Source organism: Ursus maritimus, unplaced genomic scaffold, assembly GCF_017311325.1.
Source record: "Ursus maritimus isolate PB19 unplaced genomic scaffold, ASM1731132v1 scaffold_3, whole genome shotgun sequence".
Lineage (NCBI taxonomy): Eukaryota > Metazoa > Chordata > Mammalia > Carnivora > Ursidae > Ursus > Ursus maritimus.
In genome coordinates, this window is record NW_024425563.1 from 32,981,669 (window position 1) to 33,001,193 (window position 19,525).

A 19,525-nucleotide genomic window follows, 5' to 3' on the forward strand; every position below is an offset into this window, starting at 1 on the left:
CTCACCTCACCTCAATATTCTTCAACTACTGATGTGTCAAAATCTTTTGAACTTCCTGAATCGGAAAAGAAACCCCTCTGTTCTCAAGTACCCACTGCAGAGTAGGGACTAAGAGAATTAGAAGTCCCCACCATACCTTTTAATATCCAAGATGTTGGCTTCTGCAGAAGGGAAAAAGACATCTCTTATTCTCTGTGGTGCCTTTATCGTGGTTCATATTCTGGTATTCTCTTCCTCCCAGTCTAGTCTTTCCAGAGCGAGTGTCTCTACTGCTAACTGCATAGACATGGTTGTTAATGCCTTCTATATTGACTACAGAAAGGATAAGCTATATCTCTGAAAATTAGAACTTAAATGGTATTTGGATGACAGAGATTTCCATTTATTGAGCCTTGAGAAATTAGGAAACAAAAGCCTTTTCTTCATTATCTACTTTTGAAGAAAAACAATGCATGAATCCAGATAAAAGCATTTATTACTTCCCTATCTTTTCTTATTGCAAGGAGAGGATTTAACTTTGGTCCCTGTACCAAGTAAACCATTATTTAGAACTGAGGACAATGCAGAATATAAAATGATAGTGGAGAGTGAGCAGGGGAGCATAACCTAAATGCTAGAGAAAAAATAAATCTTAGAGACTCTAGTAACCATCTTACTCTCTTGTTATAGGCCAAAGTATTTAAAAGACTTTTTTTCCCCAAAAAACCGAAACCTGATTAAAAATTAAAAATAGCAATCATTCTCTTGTATTACATACATTTCATTACAGTTCAGTTTCTTGTATTATAAGACCAAACTGAAAATAAGTCAGGGTAAAGAGTCAAACCCAGTGTATTTCCCAGGCAAAGTACTTCATTCTTTTAGGAAATGCCTAACATACATGCAGTCAGTATCTTGGGTAGTGAGTGATGGATTTGATCAATTTTTTTGGGCCTCTAACACCCACCGAACAGCTTGATTCTGCCTCAGCAGAATGAAGGCCGTGCAGGCAAACATGTAAAGAGTGGCCATGTTAATATGCAGGGAAGGTGTTTCAATTTATTCCCACTTAGCCATGCCTGGGAAAGTTAACTTGTTCAACTTTGTGGAAAAAATGATATAGAAAATATATTTGTTGCCATTTGAGATAAAGGTAAAAAGAGCAAGCATAAAGTGATATTTACAGACAATGATGGAAATTTGTGATATAAGCATTTAAAACTGTATGTAGGATTAGATTACCTCTTTAGATAAGGTGACATGTGTTCAAGATACTTTTTCAAGGCTGAGGAAGGCATAGTGTAGAAGGAATAAATGTGTCTATCTGTATGTTAGTGACAGTATGTGAGTGGTGGTATGGAATTTAGGAAAAGCACTATCAGCCAATCAATCACGAGCTGGGGAAAAAAAAAATCCAAAGCAAATTATTCTGAGTATGTGTCATAGAAAACCACTACTCCCACTATGACAGAAATACCTCAGACTGGGGAAAAAAAAAAAAGAAATCTCATGATCTGCTAAACTAGGAAGAATTAATCTACTACAATTCCACATTTGCTTCCTTTTTCAGAATAGATAGCCATGAAAAAATTGTTAGAAAATAAAAAAAAATTCAAGTATGAGCATAATATTTGTTAGATTCACCTCAAAAGAATATAGCTTACCCAAATTTCAGTTAAAATGACACTTCTCTTTTCTGAAAGATAAAACTCCTGCATGAATTGAAAACCAGCAACTTAAATTTGTTGTTTGCTTGATTTATTTAAAAGTGTCATAAAAGGGGCACCTTGATGGCTCAGTTGGTTAAGCATCTGACTCTTGATTACAGCTCAGGTCATGATCTTAACGGTCTTGAGATTGAGCCCTGCGTGGGGCTCTGTGCTGTGTGGAGCCTGCTTGAGATTCTCTTTCTCTCCTCTCTCTGCCCCTCCCTGCTCACGTGCTCTCTTTCTCTCTCTCTCAAAAAAAAAAAAAAAAAAAAAAAAAGTTTCATAAAATGTATCCCTTAATTACAACGAAAAGCTTAGTTTCCTGTCTTGCCAGAAAAAGCTTTTATTTTTGTTTGAGGCTTTATTCGTGGAGACAGCGCCCCCTGCTGTGATAAATGCTCAACTGCAGACGGATTTTTTTTTTTTTTTTTTTTTTGCTCTCTCAGGGAAAGGATATGAAGAATAAAGGTACAAATGTTGAAGTGAAAGAGACTTTATTTTGAATATACGTATCATTCATTCAGTTTCATTTTTATAGTGCATAGGTGTATATGGAAGTATATAGGGAAAATAAACATTAGAAGTATCTAAGGATGGAAGTGTACAGGCAAAGAAGACATTCTATATATACCCTTGAACAGGTTTAGAAGCACCATACGACAGTATCCATTAGAAAAGAATAGGTTCATGCAAAAAAATCTATCCAAACCATGGTAGGCAAGTGCAATCAGTACAAGTTATAGTTTCTTGGGTACAAAAAGTATACATGTTCTTTGGATTGAAAACATAAATGAGTGGCCTGGCTTTTATATCCAAGTCAGAAATCATCTATAGAAGTAAAAAGTGGATGCCACATGTGACAATAAGTATTTAAGGCCACAGATAGAGGTCACCAGCTTACAAAGAGAATGCTGAGAGGTAGGGCAAGTTAAAAAAAAAAAAAAGATAGAGAAATGCAATAAAGCCACCTCTGCCTAAATAAGAGGAAATGCAAAGGCATTAGAATGATAACAGCTCTGTACTCTGCTGCGTTTCTCTTTTCTTTGTCAAAAGAATTCACTATCACTACAAAGTTCAGTGAATAAGATAAGGCAATAAACGCAGAGCTTGGCATTAGGGCAAGTTTAATTTCCTTTCATTTTACACAAGAGGGGAAAAAGAATATAGAACCAGCAATGCACACCTTCCCACTCAGCACACTGATTTTTAAGTGTTCATATATACTGTTTGTTTGGCACAGGGGGATAGGCATATGAAGATTAATTAAACTCAAGCTTCCACCTCCAAGATTTTACATGAGGAAAGCCAAGGAAAGATAACATTCTTTACTGTTTTAAAGATCAAATGCTTAAAGCAGGTTTTAAAAATTGAGATGAAAAAAATTGATAAGGAAAAACAGCAAAGAAAGATACAGAACAAAATCTCCTGGTTTCCTTTACAGTTTCTTTTTTTCCATTTATTTTTCCAAATTGCATTTAAGAGTAGAAATGCAGACCATTTAGCATAGCTCTGGCTCAATATTGCTTGGTACTTTCCTCTTAAGACATCATCTTCTTACACTCCACTGAACAGAAAACCATCCCTTCTACTGGCATGAACTTCTGCCCGATGAGACACTTGCTGCAGCATGAACACAAAAAGCACTCTGTGGACGCATGCCAGCTGAAATTGTTATAGGTCACCCGCTGCACTTCAGGGTCAATGGCATTGTGGCATCCTTGACATACCTGTTAAGTTGATTACACAAATAAGAGAAGAGGATGAGTGATCAAACTGTGATGGTAATATTTTCATGTTAGAACAAACAATACCTTTCTTTCAGATGGCAAATTGAGAATGACCACCTCAAAAATATGTAACTGAGAGTGACCTTCTAGTTAATCTTTTAACAGTGGCCAACCACTGTTAATGGATGTCTATAGGCTGAGCACTATGAGAAATAACAGATGAAGACCAAACACGTGATTTGGTGCTTGTAGGATATCCCCATGGTGTCTGAGGCAGAAAGTCTTGATGGCGAGTTTCAATGCAGTTTCATTCTAGTGAATTATAAAGAAGTTTTATGATTTTTCCTTTAATACCAAATGCTGGTGAAGATGTGAAACAACAGGAACTCTCATTCATTATTGGTGGGAAAGCAAAATGTACAGCCACTTGGGGAGACAGTTTAGCAGTTTCTTAGAAAACTAAACATACTTTCATCATACAATCCAAAATCGTGCTCCTCCTTGGTATTTACCTAAAGGAGTTGAAAACGTATGCCCACAGAACTTGCACATTGATATTTATAGAATCTTTATTCATAATTGCCAAAATTTGGAAGCAACCAAGATGTCCTTCAGTAGGTAAAGCGATAAATACGCTGTGATACATCCAGACCATAGAATATTAACCAGTGCTGAAAAAGATAGGAGCTACCAAAGCATGAAAAGACACGGAGGAACTTTAAATGCACATTGCTAAGAGAAAGAAGCCAATCTAAAAATCAACATACTGTATGATTCCAACTGTACGACATTCTGGCAAAGGCAAAGCTATAGAGAAAATACAAAGATTAGTGGTTGCCAGGGGTGGGATAGGGAGGTGGGAGAGAGGAACCGGTAGAGCACAGCAGACATTTAGTGCAGTGAAAATATTCTCTACGATATTATAATGATGGGTATATGTCATTTGCCCATTCTATACATTTGTCCAAACCCACAGGATGTACAACACCGAGAATGAACCCTAAGGTGAACTACGGACTTTGGGTGATTATGATATGTGAGTGTAGATTCATCCTTGGTAAAAAAAAAAATGTAGCATTCAGGTGAGTGATGTTACAGTGAGTGAGGTTATATATAAGTGTAGGGGTAATATGGGAAATTGCTGTGTCTTCCTCCCAATTTTGTTGTAAACCTAATACTGCTCTTTAAAAAATAGTCCTAAAAAAGATTCTTCCTCACTCATTAAAGCTTTGAAGTGGTAATTTTACTAGTCTTACCTCTGACACATGAGATTATTAATATCACTAATTTCTAGACAGTATGAAATGAAAATCATATTCAAAATAATTAAGGACTCAATTTAAAATACTGACAGTGTTTGAGAATAATTAGTTTGCACTAAAAATATAACTTATAGTTAATTGGCTTCTGTTCTAAGTCATAATTTATGTATAATCTAATATTGTAAAACATTAATACTTATATTCTGTGGAATTCAGTGTATGTTGTGTACAAATAAGTATATGGCACACACACACATCCACAGACACACATAATTTTCTTTAGCTGAACATGTATATTAAGAAAATAAATGAATAGCCCTCAATATTTTAGCAGAAAAAAAAAACTACCCTATCAAGACTTCCAAAACACTAGATAGTCCATAGGCCTTCTTGTTTGTGCATTTTCTGAATGAATGTGACTATCTAAAGTTTTTGAGTATTTTTTATAACAAGTAAAGAAAGCAACACATTGTCCTGCATTACATAAAAATGTCTAAGCTTCAGCACCTTTGGTTTCTTAATGTGAATCCCTGAGAGAAGAGGGTAGGTCATTAAGCCTGAGCCTTCTTACTTGAAAAGACCTTCAAATGTGGCTGCTGTTCAGTGGGAAAACTGGTTTAGGATGTGAAGTGAGGCCTTGTTACAAATATCCACTTCAAACGTGCAATATACTTTCTATGCTTTTTTTTCTTTTAAGATTTTATTTATTTTTGAGAGAAAGAAAGAGAGAGGCAGAGGGAGAGGGAGAGAGAGAACCTTGAGCAGGCTCTGTGCCCAGCATGGAGCCTGACACAGGGCTTGATCCCAGGACCCTGAGATAATGACCTGAGCCAAAATCAAGTGTTGGACAGTTAACCAGCTGAGCCACCCAGGTGCCCTGATTTTCCCTACTTTTTAGAGCTACATGGCTTCTAGTTACAGAGATTATAGCTGCTTAAATCCCATGTCAACCTAGTGTTTAATGAGAAGCAAGGGAGATATTCTCTTTCCATGATCAATACGTGGCTATTCCTGAAAACAACAAAAATGGGTGTTTAAATTACAAATGTGCTCTTAATTTGTAGCTGTATCATGCAAGCAATTGCTTTTGCATATATTCATATTTTGTAGATTTATATTTAGAATGTTGTCCTTTGTAGTTTACTATGTTTCATATTAATTTTTCAATATTTTAAATTTGTTTGTGTAAAATAGAAGCATTTCCCAATTTTTTTTAGAAAAAATTGCTTTTAGACCATGCTTTTAGACCATGACCTATCTTCTTTATCTCAGCCCTCTAAAAATACTTGTGGGTCTTTTTATATCTTTTGAAACTCATATTTTTATTTGTAATTTTTAAAAAGGATGACTATTATTCAATTATATGTAAAATTAAGGAAATTGCTTAGGTTAAAAAAAACCCTAATGAACACACTGAATGGTATAGGAATTTAGGGTTTGTGGTTTCATAATAATTTGTCATTCATCCCAAAGTCTGACAGTCCCAGCTAAAACCTACTGCCCCTAATTCTTTATAAATCTGAAAGTTGCCTAGGCCTCCTTGAGGGTCTGGGAGATGATGTGCTTTACCACTTTCTGCCTGGCATTTGATTCTTTCTGGGTTCTTAAACTTCCAATATTTTAATTTGTTCTGATTTCCTTCAATTTCTCCTCCCTCTTTTAGTTTATTTGTATACACAACGTGAAAAAACTCACAACACTTATTGTAATCAGCTTTCTAGCAGGAGGTTCCTGTGAAGTCTCAGAGATGTGAATTCAGGGGGTGGCCATTTGAGACCAGAATTCCAGAGACCATTCAGAGACAAACTAAGTGTATTTCCCACTATCCTCTAAGGCAATTTTTTCCCCCACAGAAATGCCCTGTTTTGAGTTGAGTTCTTGCCGTCAGGTCTACAAATAATTTGTTTGAAGATTAAAAGATCTAAGCAGACTGATGCCCTGAACTAGACAATCTTCAAAATTTTATATCATTTAGTATGTGGCATGGGTAGCTCTTTTTGCCATTAGCTGACTTGTGCAGGCAATGGAGAGAGTTGTTCATTTTAATTTTATACAAAGGAGAATAGTACATCTTACTGAGAAAGTAAACTTTCTAAAAGAAATCATGCCACATTATAAAGCTGAATAATTTAGAGACTTTCTCTCTCTGTTTTAATAAAATCTCTGGTTATTCCTTTCTATTGGTTAGTTACAATGTAATGAAGAGAAGCTTGTAACAGTTATCTAAAGCCACTCCATCTGTTTAAAGCTTTATTCTGTAAGTGTTTATTAAGTATCTACTGTGCTGTTCTAGTGTTGGAAATAGAAAACAAAGCAGACAAAATTCCCTGCCTGCATGGAATTTGCATCCTAGTCCTTGAGAACAAGGTCACACAGCCCTACCATAAAATAGACATTATGATAACCATCTACCTTTAAAGAAACTGTAGCAATAATATTCAGAGAAGCGGTTTTTAGCTAAATAATGTACCAGGTCACATGGTGATTCATTATCCTTTTCCCGGGTATAATTCATTATCCTTTTCCCATGTTGATCCCAAAGCAATAGAAGATAAAGAAGTCACTTGAACATTTCCTAAGGGCAGACACTGAGAGCATGGAAATAAAAAGGAAAGCTCTATCCACCAGCTGCTTATAGTCTAGGGGAAGAGACAGAGGGGTGGTACTATTTACACATGGATGTGCCCGATGGGAGCACAGAGAGGCATCCTAGCCAGAGAAAAAGGGGTGAGTTTGAGACAAAAAAATCAAAAAAGGTATTCCAAAAAAGTTAGCCTCCACTGAGTCTGGGGGAACATATAGGCATAGTCAGGTAAAACAGGGAATGGGAGGGTGCATCAGACAAAGGAGTTAGTAAGTAGAAGACCAAGAACGGTGCATACTAGAAAACAAGTAACTTGTTAAATATAATTTGCGTTGGGTAACTAGTAGAAGAGGGTGAACAGGCAAGAAGGGGCTGGATCTGTTAAGCAAAGGCTTAATGATTAGGTTTGCATTTCAGAAAGATTATCTTCCATCATTATGGAAAGTGGCTTTGGACAAGAGGAAGAATGGAAGTGGGGAGACCAAATTTGAGGGCACTATAATAATCCAAATGACAAAAAATAAAGGTCTGAAGTAGAGTAGTTGTAACTGTGAGGATATGAGATTTACGGATGAGGCAGAATTGATAGAAAATGACAAATTATACTCAGGGAATGGATAAAGGTTGAAACCTGGCACTGGCATAAAAACTCGTTACCTTATTTCCTGTAGTACCACACTCCTAGAACAATAGAAACACGTCACTGTATTCCTTAGCCAGGAGCCTGCTTTACGTGATTGCTCTGGGGAACTTTAGTACATATTTTCTTGCTTATAAAGAAGTAAGTGTCTATCATTTTAATATCTCTTGGATTAAGATCTTTACTATATATGGTCAACTTTCTTTATCTACCCTTTATCTAGATTGCTTATCTCTTGGCCATCATGCAATAGCAGCTCTGTGTAAGCAGGGTAGAGTCAAGAAAAAAATATACTCTCACATTAAATATTTGAATGTTTGGCTGATGCAAATAAATCTAAATACACAGGTCAAATTTTGTTATAGTCAATTCGATGAGAGTTTAAGAAACAGGCATCGTACAATCTCCAGGTTAAAAAAAAAAATGAAGCCACAGCGGGGGGCTCTAGGAATATGAACAGAAACCATAAACACTCAGAGCTAAAGAATACAAACAGCTCCTAAAAATCTTAATGTAAATGGATTAGATGAGAACCAATCACTCTCATTCCCATTAAAGTACTTTTTTTTAGTGGGGATTTGATGACTAAGTAGCACTTAAAATCTATAGTGTAAACTGTACAGATAGAAATCTTGAGGTGGCTCACGGTCAATGCATGTTATTGTTTTTGAATTACCTGGATTTTAACACCCTATGGTAGGAATCACAGGTTTCCTACTTAAGCGTAGTCCTTTCTGTTTCTCATTGGTTTAAATAAAGGCATAGTGTCAAGTCCTAAAGCAAGTCAAGGCAACCATACCCCCAGGATGCTTCTTACCACAGCATGATTCTTCACATAGCAGGGCTTGCACACGGGCTTGTCATTGACCATCACGTATATTTCCCCAGCGAGGATGTTGTCACAGTCAAAGCAGCAAAAGTGTTTCAAATGCCAATTTTGGTTTTCTGCCTGGGTGTACTCATTGCTGAATATCAGCTGGGAAGAGGGCAAAAATAAGATGAATCATGTATTTTCCTTTTTGCTACAAACAACAAAGCTAGGTTCTGTAGACCAATAAGGGATTTAGATCCACAAGTACAAATCAACCCACTTTCCTGGGCTCAAAGCCTGAAAATAATCTAATGCTTAAACTCGGGTTATTATTTAGTTTAGTCCAAATCAATCTTCTAGGTTCCTGGACAGTTTTTCATTAGTCAACACAGTTAACACGGACACTCCGAATAACTGAAGTTAAAAGTTGTTTTTCCACTCAACTCCTCTGCATGTAAATAAAGAGACTGATGCTTGGTTAATTCATGTGGCCTTTCTGCTAAGGATGGCCTGGTTGAGGATGGTAAGGACTCTATGGGGGCACCAGAAGGAGCCTGCCTGCGGGAGCCGCAGAGAACATACCTCATCACAGCCAGCACATCGTGGTTTCTCACTGTCACAGTAATGTCTGCCACAGTACAGCTTCCCATTCTTCCAGAAATAAATCATGTCAACCAGGAGTTCGTGGCAGGTACTGCAGGTGAAACAAGCTGGGTGCCACAGTTTATCATAGCCGGCCCTTTCAGCGTAGATGGCTGGGTCACCTTCCTTCATACTCTGTTTGCAGCAGTAGCAGGACTGAAAGGGAAGCCGTCCAAAACAATACGTCATCGTAAGACTGGCATTTCTCATCATCAGTGTTGTAGGAATTCAGAGAAACAACTTCCAAGAGAAAGAGTTCCTACTAAAATTAGTAATTTGGCCACAGAGACAATAAGATGTCAGTATTTCTGGGAAACGGAATTTCTTGGCTTTCTCCAGGCTCTTCAAACCTAATTCTTGTGCCCTGCTGGTAATGGAGCACTGTTTCCTGAATTAAAGTCACTTACAGAAAAAGGGCAACAACAATTTTCACCCTAATTTTAAGTGGTTCTCTCAAAATCATTACCTTAGAGCTTATTAGTACCTTTTCTCTTTTTTTTAAACAGGATTAACTAAGCCTTATTGGTTAATGTGCTAATTGTATCTATGAGAAATGTATCACACACTAAGTTTAGCTCTTATGTTTTTTTCATCTGTATCACAATTCTCTTTTTACTTTCAAGGCAAAAAAAGACTTCAATTTCCCTAAGAGAGATTTTTAAAAAATAAGATTTGATTATATAGTTGACCCTTAAACAACACAGGGGTCAGGGGTGCTGACCCCACACACAATAAAAAAATCTATGTATGACTTTTACTTCCTCAAAACTTAACTACTAATAGTCTACTACTGATCTGAAGCCTCACCAACAACATAGTTAACACATATTTTGTATGTTATATGTATTATATACTGAATTCTAATAATAAAGTAAGCTAGAAAAAAGAAATTATTAAGAAAATCATATGGAAGAGAAAATACATTTATATTAATACTATACTGTATCAAAAAAAAAATCTGTCCTTAAGTAGACCTGGACAGTTCAAACCCATGTTTTTCAGGGTCAACTGTATATCCACATAAATTTAAATCATGAATTTTAGGCATGTTCTCACAGAGCAAAACTGAATTAACCGAAGCGTATATTATTCTCGTTTATAGGGAAAAGATAAACAATTAACACAAAAATTTTGTTTACATATTCTAGATGAGTATGTTGCTATTCTAGCACGACACTGATGCTGCCTACCATGCATTCATAAAACTCACAATTATCCTTGGCAACAGATAATCAGGAAACTTGGCTTTAGATAGAGGTTTCAAACATGATGATTCGCTAAAATAAACCTAAACTATTTCCTTCACTTACTCCTTTTGGAAACAGAGGAACAGCCCCCCCTCCCCCAAAAGTGTTCAAAGAAAGAGAAAGAACCTGTAAAAATAGACCAATGGGGCCAATGCCATGAGGTCTGTACTTACATACTGAGTTCTTCTGTGTTCGGCCGATGTGTCCTCCATGGCCCCCACGGCTGCTGTGGTGCTCCTGTCCCCACCAGGGATGTACATTCGGTTGGGGCCTTGAGCATCCATCTCACGGGGAAGTTTGACATCTCCTACTCCCAGAGCTTCGCTCTTATATTTCTTCACAAACTGTTCCATCTCCTTCACCTCTTTGGGAGACAACTCATGGCACTTTGAAGGGTCCTGGTCATGTGCGGGGAGCTGCTTGGCCAGCTGCTTCTTTCGGTACTGTGCCCCCTCTGAGCCTGCCACTGGCTGCTTCTCCTTGGGCAGCATCTGCATGTATTGCCTGGCCTGAACCAGAAGGAGACCACTGTTACCTGGGAGATGCACTGGCCATCAGACAAGCAATATTTTATAACACACATCAGAAGCAAGTTACTTAAGAAAGAAGGGGGTTTTATCCATTTGAAACAGACTTTATAACATAAATATCTTGAGATGTTAACACCATCAAAAAAGGTATTGTAAATAGATTTAGTTCAGTAAAAATAAATACATTTTTTTCTCCATGAAATTAAACCTTTGTTTTCAGTTTATAAGAAGATTTTGGTTACTAATGTTTACCCGTGCTATATCTATAAATGTATAATTGCAAGAGAACACAAATTTTTAGAAGGCATGTTTAAATGTTTAGAATTGCCTATGAATCAGCAGCATTTTTATCATTATATAGAAAAAGATATTATCACAAGATTCACTTGAATGATTTAACTGATCTTCTTAAAAGACTTCCAAATGTCGTATTTAGTTGTAACAGTAAAAAGAGTTTGACAAAAAATTACTTTTTTCCCCCTTACATAGTAAAGTATACAGTTCTACATTTTTGGAGTTCTAAAAAAATGACAGAAGTTCTATTCTTTCAGATATTCTTTGTTATCTTAAGAGAAATCTTGTCAATAGTAAGCTAGAAGTTACTAGATAGATACAAAACATGTTTTTCATATAATTATTAAGAATGTTGGACCATTCCCTCAAAAAGGTTAACATACCTCAGTAGTTAGGAAAATTCTATGAGGTATCTAATTTTACTTTCAAAAACTGATGGGAGTTGGAAGTCAAAGTAACGGGAACCCCCCAAAATAATAGACTTGAGGTTGATTAGGTCATTAAAGGAACTGCCCTAAATAAGTAGCCCCCCAACTTTAACAAAGAGACTGCCCATCCCCTTATTATTTACCAATGCCTGATTCTGGACAGGAGGAGCCCATTCATAGGTAACTGTATTGATGGAGACATTCTTCTTGGCAGCAACTGGATTGGTCAGTATCATAACATTGCGTTTATACATGGGAATTCCATCTGATTTTAGCTTTGCAATCAGGGTGGTATATTTGGTGTCTTCAAAAAGTTTTCCCACTTTTCGATCCTCTTCATTGCTCAAGAGGACATCATGTTCTTCTTGGCCACACTTGCAGTTACGACATATTTTTCTATAATTTTGGAAATAAGTTGGCAATAACTAATTATACCTAATCAATAAGTAAGTATACTCATACATTTATAGTTTATAAAATACTTTTATATACATTTCATATAATGGTATGGAAAGGCAAGCTATTGGGTGGTGGTATTCTAAGTAGCTATCCATAAATTTAAGCAAGGAAACATAAAAATGTACCTTCACATTATAAAACTTTAAAAAGTTAGATTTTGATTAAAAAGTATACGCTCAAGGGGGCATATGTGAGCAAAACCTCATCTGGTATTCCTCATTTTCTCAAATCAAGAAGTAAATAAAATCACCAAAACCCTATTACAGCAAGATTTTATTTTATTTTATTGCATGATAACATTTCATAGCCATTACCTAAGTTTTTTGTTTTGGGGTTTTTTCTAAGTTAGAGGGAGGTTGACATAATTTTTCCAATCAAGGACGATAATCCTAGATGCAGCTTTAGCTTTCCTCATTTCCTTTCCTGTCCCCTCGCTAATTTCCTTTCCTTTCCTTTCTCATTTCCTGTTTATTTTCTTTCTTTCCTTTCCCTTTATTTCTTCAAACATTTAGTGACCACCTACTATGTGCTTCCATATTATAAAAAACCAGATAGATGAAAGTCTCTGGACTTTCAGAGAAATGAAATGAAAGATACCACTAAATGAAAGATACTGCCCCCCTTCCCCAATCTGGTCTAGCAGGTAAGCATTCTTTCATGCAACATGTACGAATGTCCATGTGCTAAGCAATGTACTTAGCTAACATAGTTATAGTACTTAGCTTAGCTTATAGCAATGTATTTAGATTGATACACTCTATAATTGCATTTGTGATAGGAAAGAAAAGTACAGGATACTTTGAGAGGGTCTAATTTTGACTTGGAACTGGTAAGGAAAGGACTCCATAAAAATATTACTCCGTAAGAAACTAACATTTAGATGAGATCTGAAGGATGATGAAACAAGTATGAAGTATGTGTGTGTGTATACTTGAGATGGGGTAAAGAAAGGAGAAGAAAAGCCTCCAAATATTGGATAGAAAGAGTATCTGTGGTGGTCCTGAATTAGGAAAGAGCTTGTGCCCTTAGGTCCCATGATCAGAGAAGGCTGGCATGACTGCAGTGAGGTAAATAAATGGTGAATGACAAGGTTGGAGAGGTGGGCAGGCATTAGACCATGCAGGGACTTGTAGGATACATTAAAGGATTTGGCTTTTACTATAAGAATAAGCGGGAGGCACTGAAGGCTTTTAGGTAATGGAGTAACACAATTAGATCTATCATTCTCAAAAACTGTACTACCTATTATATGTGAATGGATTAGAGGGAGACATAATTGGAAGGAGGGAGACCGATTAACATGTCAGTGGTGCATCCAGTTTGCAAAGTAACATGGATCCTACTACTACTTCACAAGTGGAATTAATATTTTGGATGGTTATTGCTGTGGTCTAGGTAAGATGTGTTATAGCTTGGACTAGAGTATTTAACAGTGGAGATAGAAAAAATAATAACAGATTTAAGATTCCTCAAAGGTAAAACTGACTAAACTTTGTGGTTGATTTGGACATAGTGATGGTAAAGGGAAGGCCCAATCTGTCAAAAAAATGAACCCAGGTTTCCAGGATGAATAAGCTGGTAGAAGGAACGTAACTTATTAAGAGAATAAATATAAAAGAAGAACAGATCTGAGGTAGCTGGGGGGAAGGCTGATCAAAGTTCTCCAAAATTCAGCTATTGAAAAATTTGAAATGCCTACAAAACAGTGTAAAGATATCACGGAGATTGTAGGATGTGTAGATCTGGTGTTAAAAACTGTAGCCTCGTAGAAAATATAAATTTGGGAGTAAGGGAATGACACATTTGCATATAAATTGAACAGATGACTTTCACCTCCTGGGCAAGATAACAGGGAAAAGGTGAGGACTCAGGAAGGAATCTGGCAGAGAAGCAGAAGCTGGAAAAGGTGACTGAGGAAAACAGAGAAGTAGAGAGACTTTGTGGTGTTAAAAACATAAGCTGGAAGGGCAATGATAGTATATAAACCAGAGGGAAGAGTCTGAGAGTTTAAAAAAAATTGTAATATCCTTACATTGTTCAGGAAGATACTGCAGATATAGATTAACATTAGATGTTGTTAAGCATGCATACTAAACTACCTGGATAACTAAAGAAGGAAATATTACATATAATTCCTAAACTTAGAAAATGGAATGATGATATAAAATGCAAGTAATTAAACAGAAGGCAGTAAGAGGAGAAAAAAGAAACTTAGAAGATTAGGACATGTGGAAAGCACAATTAAGATGGTTAACATAATCCAAATATACCAATAGTCACAATAAATAGACTCAATGCTCCAGTTAAAAGATAAAGGATTTCAGGTTGAATAATAAACAAAATCGAACTATATGCGACTTAGAAGAGACACTTAAAATTTAAGGACAAAGAAAGGATGAAAGCATAAGGATGCAAAAAGATACATCAGGCAAATTCAAACAAAAAGTAAGTTAGATACCTATATTAATATCATACACTTTAGACTTCAATGCTTTTTCCTTTAATAACTATTAAAGAGAATCACTGCATAGTGACAGTTTAAAATCACCTCTATGATGTAACAAGTCTAAAATTAATATAGCTTAATGACCTAACTTCAAAATATATAAGCAAAAATAACAGAACTTTAAGAAATAGACAAACTCATTATAGTAACACTAAAAAATCAGAAATGAAGATTTGAATAACACAATAATCCTGATCAAGCAGACACATAAAAAACATCCTATCCACTGAGTGCAGAACACTTCTTTTTGTGAACAATTGAAACACTTCAGGAAACTGAACGTATACTAATAGACCAAGTCTCAAGAAATGCCCAAGGAATCACCATCAACCACATTATCTGAACAGAATATAATTATGTTAGAAATCAACAGCAAAAAAGGAAGAAATCAGAGAGGGAGACAAACCATGAGAGACTCTGGACTCCAGGAAACAAACTGAGGGTTACAGAAGGGAGAGTGGTTGGGGGTTGGGGTAGCCGGGTGATGGGTATTAAGGAGGGCACGTGATGTGATGAACACTGGGTATTATATGCAACTAATGAATCACTGAACCCTATATCAAAAACTAATGATGTACTGTATGTTGGCTAACTGAACATAATAATAATAAAAAAGTAGCTAGAAAGTACTTTTGAAAGACTCCTAAAAAATCCAATATTGAAACAATCACAATAGAAATTAAAACAAATAACATTTTAAGGAAAAAAGAAAACAAAACTATTACTTCCTGAAATGCAGAACACAACCGAGGGGGTGCTTAAGAGAAAAGGCATAGCTAACATGCTCAAATTAAAAAGACAAGAGTAAGTTCAACTCAGGAAGTTAGGAAAAATGAAGAATAAGCCTAAAGAACGTGGAAGGAAAATAAAAATATCAGAAACTAATAAAACAAATGTTTGCTTCTTATAAGATGCAGGGGGGAAAAAAGCATTCAATACATTTTAACATCTCTTCTGACTACATTTTGCTTAGTAGTTTTAGCTCCAGAAGGAAACTAAACAGAATTTTAGGAAGGGTTTCTGGGAAAAGGCCCATACTCCACATACTTAGTGCATTTATTTTAGCAAGAAAGCAACCTTGCCATCACTTCACTCATACAGTTCTCTGGGTAGTAATCAGAGAAGTAAGAAAAATCAAAGAAATTGAAGTTATAAGGATTCATCAGAAAGGAAGAATCTAAACTGCTGTTAATCACAGACACTATGACTGATTGTATAAAAATGTATTAACAGTAAGACTTTAGTAAGTTTTCTGGATTTAAAATTAATAAATTTGGATTTCTCTACATTGCTATATTAGGAAAAAACTAAAAATTCTTAAATGAATCTCTTTGCCAAATAACAAATTATTAAATAATTATCGATTTTTGTGTCTTGTTTTCTTAAAGTGAGGTATGCAAACTAAAAATATTAGGTTTGAGTCGTGCAGTCCCAGAGAGAGAGAGAGAGAGAGAGAGAGAGAGAGTCAGAGAAATGGGAGGTGAGGAAGCAAACTCATTTCCTTGTGCACACATTGGTCAGAAATCTTCGGGGCGCCTGGGTGGCACAGCGGTTAAGCATCTGCCTTCGGCGCAGGGCGTGATCCCGGCGTTATGGGATCGAGCCCCACATCAGGCTCCTCCACTATGAGCCTGCTTCTTCCTCTCCCACTCCCCCTGCTTGTGTTCCCTCTCTCGCTGGCTGTCTCTCTCTGTCAAATAAATAAATAAAATCTTAAAAAAAAAAAAAAGAAATCTTTATTTGGTAAGAATGTTCAGGAGAGTTTGCATATTCTAGTTCAGCTATAAAAGCCTCTTGCATCTGGTTATCTCATACTCCCACCCAGTGGAAAGGAGCATATTATTCTACTACAGTATGTTCTTCATTCTTGTTCTTCAGTTAACAAAAACAATATAATTATCCATAAAACCATCACATTGCTTTTGGCTCAAGTTTAAAATCATACCTTCCTGAGGAGAATTTAGTTCTTTAGGGGTGGGAACTTAGTTCTTAATATAGATAAACAGATCCTTACATGGCTGTGAACTAGGCCCTGCATCCTAATAATTAGCAAATGATTGACTAAAGAAGGAAGTAATAAAGTTACAAGGATATGTGCTGAAGGACATAGACTTTGTTCATGTTAATTATCCAGTTCTCGCCAGAACAACATGTACACCATAAAATAAGGGGAGTTAGATTTTAGAATATGAAAGACAAAAAAAGTATGTGAAATAAAGTCTGCTGGTTTATAAAGCAAGAACTATGACAAGCTGTAGAATAAATAAGTTCTATTTACTATGAAAGTATTATACATAAAAAGGTGTATAACCAATGTTATAATAGCCATCTCTATACTTTTTCTTATGACTTGTCCTGGCTATTCTTGGAAGATTTACATTCCGAGAATATCTATTTTCCCCATCTACCCCTTCACCCACCTAACAGACCTTTATTAAGTAGGTAAAATCAGGTTAAAACAATTTACCAATATCAGCAGTGATGAGGGAAAAAGAAGTTTTCAGTTTTCTAAGTGGCGGAAAACCCATGATTGATTCATGATAGCTTTTGAAATCACAAATACATCATAAACCTCATCTGCATTCTCGCTGCAACATGGTGGCAAGCAGTAACAGAGCACTTGGCAGGAGTATGACTCGAGGGCTGCAAGTGTTCTTTCAGTTCGAGTTGCCATCACTAAGCAACTGGAGTGACCACGTCACTTCGACACCCCTTACCTTAGAGCTCCATTTCTAAAATAAAAAGGGATAGCTACAAACCACAGCTCAAGAAAGAAGCCTATACAATCTGGGCCAGGTGCCAAGAGCTATCCATTAGAGAAATCTAGGCTATTTACTACTGAAATCTATGCTATGTACTAGTTCAAAAAAATTGTCTTAAATAATTTGGGGGGTACAGTGTTTTATATTTGAATCACCCGTATTTAAGTTGGAAAATTATTTTTACGAATATCTTTTAAGAAATTTATATTTTAGTTTTATTTTTAAAAATATTTATTTGAGAGAGAGAGAGAGAGCATGTCAGCAGGGGAGGGACAGAGAGAGAGACAATCTCCAGCAAACTGTGCTGAGTGTGGAGCCCTATGTGGGGTTCCATCTCACAACCCCAAAATCATGACCTGAGCCGAAATAAAGAGTCTGACACTTAACTGACTGAGCCACCCAGGCGCCCTCTTTTAAGAACTTTTTAAGTCATTAGGAAGATATCCAGTAAGTTTATTGAGAGGAAAATTTTGTTGAGGAATCGGGGGAAAAAAGGATATCATAATCTTGGTATCAAAGAAAAGGCATGAGAATAAGTAGGACGTTTATTATGTAATTAATTTCAACCTAAAATAAACCAGAGTCCGTCCTTCTTAAGAAAATGAAGAACTTTAAAAAAATTGATTTTATGTTAACCTAAAACAAAAATGGCATGGGTGAGCATAGTACCCATGTGCTGGGGCTATGTTTGTAGGGTTTGTTTAATAGCTTTCCTCAGATGCTACACCAGTAACTTTTGATGATATATGCAAATAGTTTGTTTATTACATTTAGATGAGCTATACCAATTTGATAGCCGTTTTTGAGGTAGTTATAAGTTAGTTGCCATACTTAGCACAGTTGCCAAATCTCTAAATCTTCTAACCTGTCCTTCCTATAGAGCACCTCTCAAATTCTCCACAGGATGTTAATAAAAGTTACATTGGGAAGAAAGAAGGGAAGTGAATTCAGAATTAAGTTTATTTTTTAAAGGGTCTTTTTTATGACTTTTTTTTAAAAGATGGAAATGTAATCTGATAGACTGGGAAGCTCTAAGTTTTGGGGGGGAATAGGGTTATTTGTACTAAAAAGTTTTTGTACAAAAAGTTTAGGGTGTTAACACATGTAAAGGTTAGAGTGCATGACAAATCGAAACTGTATACTCACATTTTTACATTACATTACAACTTTGGATTTCTTGAGTTAAATCCAGGAGAGGATGTATCAAAATTTACCAAAAGCACTGCCTCAGAAAAATACATAGATTTATAGTTTCAAGCTGAAAGCAGTCAAGAAACTATCTTTCATCCCCCCCAAAGGGAAATTATTTTTGTATCACCCTTTGTAAAAAATATTATTTTTACAAGGCAAGTAGTAGCAACTGGAGTGCTTTGACATGCTGCCAGCATTCACAGTGATTTAAAGGTATGGTCATGGCACTGCTACAAACCATATTTTAAAAGGGTTGGAAGCTGCTGTTTTATAACAGGGATATACTTATATGGACTTAAGCGTGGGCCTCTGTTACAGGATTCCACACAAGGATTAATCCATTTATGGTGGGAAATTTTTAGTTTTCAGCCAGCCCTAAACCAATCAGAAATTCTCTGGACAGAGAGGTATGCTATATTCAAATAACACTTTTCTTACAAAATGCTACTGTCTTATTAGAAGGATTTATCAAAGATAAAAAACTAATTGTATTACTTATATGATGAATAACTATTATTCCGATGATATTACTATACTTTCAGTATGAAATGATTGACTATAAACTCAAAATCGTGGGTTTGTGTCTTAAGATCTCATAAATATTTGTTAGCTCTAGATATTATTTGGAACTGTGCCCAGAAGACAGTAGCTCTTATTTAGTAAGTATCAGGCATCCTCAACCTTTTATTTTTCTGTAGTCTTGCCATTACTGATGCAGTGAAGAAAGAGAGTGCTCACAGTTAAAGCATCATTA

The 19,525-nt window shown here is 36.0% G+C and overlaps 1 protein-coding gene across 1 annotated transcript in view; it reads right to left on the reverse strand.

Moving 5' to 3' along the window:
- Nucleotides 1-2,165: 2,165 nt before the first annotated feature.
- TES (testin LIM domain protein) overlaps nucleotides 2,166-19,525 on the reverse strand; it is a 46,092-nt gene continuing 28,732 nt past the window's right edge. The window contains exons 3-7 of the mRNA XM_040644080.1: nucleotides 11,997-12,249; nucleotides 10,775-11,110; nucleotides 9,295-9,510; nucleotides 8,719-8,877; nucleotides 2,166-3,415 (exon numbers count right to left, since the gene is read on the reverse strand). Of these exons, the coding sequence (XP_040500014.1) occupies nucleotides 3,227-3,415; nucleotides 8,719-8,877; nucleotides 9,295-9,510; nucleotides 10,775-11,110; nucleotides 11,997-12,249 (1,153 nt within the window). The 3' untranslated portion in view covers nucleotides 2,166-3,226. The remainder of the gene's footprint in view (nucleotides 3,416-8,718; nucleotides 8,878-9,294; nucleotides 9,511-10,774; nucleotides 11,111-11,996; nucleotides 12,250-19,525) is intronic.